General features: G+C 21.7%; 1 protein-coding gene across 1 annotated transcript; it reads right to left on the bottom strand.

Annotated features, from left to right (window-relative positions):
* Positions 1-4,170: 4,170 nt before the first annotated feature.
* LOC105364742 (protein FAM210A-like) lies at positions 4,171-6,735 on the bottom strand (the record flags this gene model as incomplete). Its single annotated transcript, XM_011502754.1, has 4 exons — positions 4,171-4,335; positions 6,132-6,199; positions 6,295-6,440; positions 6,527-6,735. Coding segments are annotated over 4 exons (495 nt in total), but the record flags the coding sequence as incomplete, so codon positions are not given.
* Between the last annotated feature and the right edge of the window lie 255 nt (positions 6,736-6,990).

Here is a 6,990-nt window from a genome sequence, read left to right as displayed (position 1 = left end):
AAATTGCTCCTATCGATTCTTAACGGCCCACTGGCCCATGCCACACACAACGAGCCAACAGGTTCGTCATAATTTTATCCGAGACGAATTATCGTAGCGTTGGGTATTTTATTTATACATTTAATCGAGACAGCAAATAACGACAGATTTTATTAATGACTCTATGCAATGATTAGAGCATTGTACTCAGCTGGCCTCTATATTCTAAAGATTTGAAATCAATTTACGGAGCAAGTCTGGCGTTTAGCAATAATTTCGTAGCCCTGATCATTGCGAATCGGGGCGCCTTAATATTTATGCTCATTATTATATATTTAAATAAATAAGTTGCTTCCTGCAAACTAATAGTCTTTGATTACTCGTGAATATAAGCTGAAGCTCGAGAGGCGCTTTAAGAAAGATATTTTTTGTAAATGTCCATGCCAAAAATCATTATTCAAGATACTTCCGTTCGTTAATTTTTATCACAGTGAATGTATCTAAATTATACGATTCAACAATAAATATTATTATTTATAATTGTTATCGAATTTCCAATGCTTTAGAACTTTTAAAAGATTTCACTTGACTTGGCGCAATTATGGATAAAATCTAGAACGCCTAACAATTAATTGACAAAAAATGTTCATATATTGTTGAACAATTCGTTTTTAAAATATTTATAATTGAGATAATATATATATATATATATATCCTGCATTGAAAATTATTATTTAAAGCTTACTTTATGCTCAGAACGTTTTACACTTTTTATATTTACTGGAAATTTAGATGATTTGTTTGTGTATATTTGTATTAGTAAATTAAGCGTATGTAATTTATATTTAACTTTATGTATATTAAAAAAGGTAGATTATTAAAAAAAAAAATTTTTTTTTAAATTTTTTTTTCTCATTAATATATTTATGTAATAAATAATCGCATAACTTTTTTTATGTGGTTTCAACAAAATATATTTAAGACCAAGTTTTTGTTTTCGATTTTTAACACATCGATTGTACAGCGAACAAAGGTTTTGTATAGATGATATTAGAGAAATATAAGATAGAAAATACAAATTAATTACTTTTAATTTTAATTGTTCATAAATTAAGAATTTAGTTTTGAGTGAATTTTTATGTGTATGTGTGTACATGCGTATGTGTTTAACACTTGTAAAGTATACATTATTTTATACCTTATTCACAATTATAATCTTTAAAAATAAATCATTTTTCTTTAAATGTATAATTAACTTCATGTATAATTAACTTCATAGTAGCAAATATACAATTAATAAGTAGTGAAAAGTAGCAAATGATTTATTAATAAATTTTAAGTGCCTAAATTTTTGTAAATATATTTGTGAAATTATACAATTAATACATCATTTTCTGACTTTTTATTAATGATTTTTGTACACTTGAATATGATTACTTTCATCTCTGTCTGTCTGTCTGTCTGTCTCTCTCTCTCTCTCTCTCTCTCTCTCTCTCTCTCTCTCTCTTTCAATGACTTTTGTTCAGAATAATTCCGATATAATTATAAAATTATTCACGATCCAGTTGAATTCTAATTATACTGCACAATATTAAAAGGGTAAGCAATGCTTTTGAAATGAAATAAAAAAAAAAACTTAATGCTTATTTACGGCGTTAACATTAAGAGTTTACTTGTATTTGATATGTAAGATAAATAATTACTCAAAATTCCAATTAAAACTGAAAAAAATGTTTTCCATTTATACATATTTTCTAATTTACATGTGTGTTAAGTAAATATTTTACTTTCAACGTAGAATCAATAAAAAAAAAACAACGCGTACATCATATTAAAGGAATATTAAACTAATATTTTTTCAATGAACATTCTATTTTTTTTTTAATATTCTATTTCCGATCAAAACTAAATTAGCATATCGCCGATATTAGCGTTCCTGTAAATTCAATATCTGTTGTAAAACTTTTTTTTTTTAATATTCTATTTCCGATCAAAACTAAATTAGCATATCAAAATAAATTAGAACTTGAAAAATATTTAATTTTACTCTTATTCTTGCCATATTATTGAAAAATTGTATATATTCTCATTTTCACGATCATATATATTTTTAAAATTTAATAAAACTTATCAATTTTGGTTATTTAAATTTCTCTACGTACAGAGAATAACGAAAAATTTTAAAACTATAATAGTCTATTAAAATTAAAAAAAAATTCATTTTACATCCTTTTGTTTTTGTTATATATTTATATTATATTTATGTATCGAAATACATTGATTTATTTTGTCGTAAATTTTATAGACATAAGAATAATTATATAATAATTGTACATTGAAATTCATATTATATAGCTCGAAAAGTGAACTTTATCAATCTTTATTATAGATCTTTTTTTAATCATTCAAAAACAATTTCATAATAAATATATTCATCAACTATGCCATCCATTAATTGTGATTCATTCAAAAATTTTTTTAAAATTTTTGTCAATTTTAATTGTTTTTATTTTTCAGTTTTAACGAAATAAAATAGTATAAAAATAATATAATCTAAATTTTCAATTATAACGAATAAAATATTTTCATTTTTATCTTTTGTTTATCGAAATGATTATGGAATTTTATTGATATATTTAAACGAAGTTAATTTTTTTTATTAACTTTTTGTATCAAAGTGTACATAATTCATATTTAGAAAGATATTTTAAATCTCCAGCAACTAAATATGTATAATTTAATATTTTTATGCAAAAGCAAGTTTTGTTAGAACATCAATATGTTCATCATTTAAAATATATGTTAAATTTGTGCATTATATTTTGCATGTTTTGTCATTTTGTAAACGTTTTAATAACAACAAGCAATAGCATATAATTAATTAATTTATGTGGCGTATATACTTTATGCCATGTCAATATCTAATTAGCGCATTGTAAGCGTGACAAACTAAATTTTGAATAACCGCTATGAGAGAATTATGTAAATTATATTGATTGGGAATTTTTACATACAGTACTTTACAAATTTTCAATTTGATTATAGGACTTTATTTAACAAATTCTTAAATACAAATATAATTAATATATTTTTATAAGAGAATGAATGATTATTTCACTAAACGAAAATGTTTTTTCTTGAAAATTATAAAGTAGTGCAATGACTTAAGCAATAATATAGGTATTTTATATTTTAATTACAAATTAATTTATGCTATAACTTATTATATAAAAGAAAATATCTTGCTAAAAAATAATATTATTTAAAACACTCTTAAGCAATTATTTAACGAATAATTTTTAGGTATATTAATAAAAGAAAAAGTAACGCTTTTAAAATGTATAATTGCAAAGTAATATCATAAATAACCATAATATGATGTATTTATTATAATAAATTTAATAAACAAATCGACTATTACTTAACGATCAAATAGAATGTTTGAAAAGTTAAAATATATTGCATTGGATGAGGCTTAATGATATTATTTAACTATAGATAAAATAAGTTAATTTTACATGCAAGAATTTTTTATGTTAAGTGTCCATACGATCCTAAATGTTCACACAAGTCCGTAAAAACTAAATATCAATGTATTAAAAAAATTATTTCTTAAAACAATATTCATTGTTTTACTCTTTTTTTTTTTTTATATTATTTTTATTCTTAGCTTTATAAAGTAACCGTTGAAGCAGTGAGCATAACATTATAAAATATCTTTCAGAAAGAGTTAACTTAATTTACTCTCATTTTTTACATTATTTCGATTACGAGTAATTTCACGGTATTGAAGAAAAAAATATTGCTTTGTAATTATAGTCTTTTTTGTACATTAGTTATCAATATGAATTTTAATATTAATAGTTTCCATTTTTGTCTTGATATGCGCCATTCAGTAAGGTTAATACTATTAAGTTACATTATTAAACTAAATTTTATTCAAATATTTACAGTTATAGCGGAATATTTTATTCTAATCTAATATTGAACTTTAAAAACTGAAATTAATATTATATAAATTACTTTAAAATTGGAACAAAATATAATTAAATACTAAACAATAAATAAATTATAGGAATTAAAATTTGTATCAATATATTATTTAGAGAATTATAAATAAATAATCTCATGAAATATGTAACACTTTTTTTTTATTATAATGACACCTGGCATCTAAAAATTATATATATATTTTAGAAAATTGCAATAAGCAACGTAATAAATTTCGACAGATCAAACATATTTAACAAAATACCCTTGCTACCTTTACTGAGCTTGTAAACATTAGTTTTTATTAATTCTGTTTTCTCTGGTAGAAATAGATGTATTCTTTGTGGAAAATGTACATACATCATGCTGTAGATAAATAATATAAAAATAATTAATAAAACAAAGGATTTAATAAATAAAAGTTTTAATTTTTTTCTAAATATATTATTTGATGGAAACATGTCTGATTATTTGCTCTCTTCAAATTACTATAAACTTTATAATATTATATCATTATATCATTTCTAATTATATTGTTTTTTATTTGTAAAAAGATATTCTCTTAAAGGTATGATTTATTTTTTATTTATAAATAAAATAAATTATCCAACTAAGATATACCAAATCATTTTTGCTAAAATTAATAGTACACGATACAACTAATTGTTATTATTTCATGGTATACAATAAGACAGTAAATATATAAAAAAAATATTTTGGTCTGTTTAATTGTTCTGATACCACATTAATGTATGTATTAAATGCTATTTAATTGTAAAGAATAATAATTAGAATCTTTGTGTAACACAATTTATATATTATATTATTTGTGTAAAATTTTAGATAATGAATGTATATATTTCTAATTAATTTAATCACTTTTACAGTTTTATAGATATTTATTAAATTCAGTAATAAATATTATTTCCTCTTTTAAATTGATCGTTAAATTTTTTGTATAAAAAATTTTGTACTTTAGTGACTCGCTACATTTCTTCCATATCATTGAGTTATGATGCTATTATAAAATATTCAATTTAATACATTTAAAAAAATACTGGATAAACTATTACTCATTATATCATACATAAAACTTTACATTGATAATATAATAAATTATTGCTGTTTGCAATTTGTCTCCAATAATCAACATTAAATTAATATTTTTCCTTGATAGGCGATTGTTTTTTTTTTTTTTTTTTTTTTTTTTTTTTTTTTTTACTTATAAATCTGAAAGGAATAATTATTCTTGAGCATGCCTTTCAATAAGTTAAAAATATAATGACATTTATTGGTTTCAATACATCTAATAAATAAATTTAATCGGATATTTCTACGTTTGCCGTTCCACTTTTTCCTTCAAATAGTCAAAATAATATATAATAATTAAAAATTTACAGTTTTATTTAATTACTGTTCACAATAACATCTATTTTATTTAATAACATACAAATTACTATTAAACTTTGTTGTTAAATATTTTATTTTATTAATTAAATTAAATTCACCTAAAATGAAAAATATGTAATAGCTATGTTACATAATACCGTGCAAATTGCTATTAAATTTTGTTGTTAAATATTTTATTTTATTAATTACACTAATTGTAAACTTAAAATGAATGATATCATAAGGTATATTATTATATTCGATTATATCTCCTTTAAATTATTTTTACAATATACAGATAAATGCTCGAAAATATTATTGTTTATTTAATTATTTTTCATGGTATTAAATACATACTAATTTAAGAAATGGTATATCTACATTAGATAAAAAGTGTTTTTATTTTAAATAATAAAATAAACTAGTAAACAAATATCATATAAATAGAATTCCAATTATGGTCATAATAAATTATTTCTGAACTATATTATTATATGAAATGCGTAAATTAAGTCGCTAATTATTATAATTTGTAAATTCACATTACAGACATTTTCTACCAAATAAAAAATAATAATATATATACTAAACTAAGTATTAATTCAAATGTTTATTAATATTTACATATTAATTTCTTATTTGAAATTTCATGGGTAAGCTGCAGCCCGTGAAAAAATGTGATTAAAAATTTGTTAATTAAAGTAAATAAAGAAAAAGTTAATATTTATGAATTAAATGTCTCGCGAAGCTATTCAATTAAAAGTGTTACTAACCTCCATATTCTTTACAGACTTTAAGTATCCAATGTTTTTAAGATATCTAACGCACGCAGTGGTCATACCTGAAAATAATACAAGATATCTTACATTATTTGTACAATGATAAACTACAGTCGCAATATATAAACGTTTAAAATAATAGAACAATATGACTCACCAATAGTTACAGTATATCTAATGGGTGTAAATATTTTATATAAAGCATATGTGAGAGCCCAATCGCCAACGTTGGAATTGCGCAATGCATCTAAATATTTATCGTTTAAATGTAAAGATTTCAATATTCCAATAATATCGATACCACTGGAAACAGTAGCCAATTAAAATCTTTAAAATCTCATTTAATGCATTTTAAATTTTACTCGCCAAGATATGTAATTATAACTTACTATTTTATAGCAATATAGAACATGGATACCCAACAGAGCGAAGTAGCAATATGTACAGGTAGAAGAACATTCCAATAATTTTTAGTTAATTGTTTCATTTTTTGAAACAAGGAAACATTTTTTACATTCGAATTATCAGAATCATTGATTGGCAATTCAGATTTTGTTGAATAATTTGTTTTAAAAAAATTACTATACTGAATAGTATTAATAATGCATTTATGACTGGCTATTATAAACCTTTTATCATTTTGATTACTCGATATATCAAAATTATTCAAATGGCATAAATGCTCCCGATGCTTATCTAATGCAAAGAATTAATAAACAGAAACTTGCATTTAATAATATTTGGAATATTTTGAAAATCTAACCTACCTTGATAGTGAATTTGTCGACATGCAGCAACTTTTGGATATTTATATAAAAAGGATAATAAATTTAATGAAAATCTCGAATGTCTA

Source organism: Ceratosolen solmsi, unplaced genomic scaffold, assembly GCF_000503995.2.
Source record: "Ceratosolen solmsi marchali unplaced genomic scaffold, CerSol_1.0 scaffold10, whole genome shotgun sequence".
In the NCBI taxonomy this organism is placed as follows: Eukaryota; Metazoa; Arthropoda; class Insecta; order Hymenoptera; family Agaonidae; genus Ceratosolen; species Ceratosolen solmsi.
Note: the sequence above shows the minus strand (reverse complement) of the source record. Positions and strands in the feature narration are given on the sequence as shown.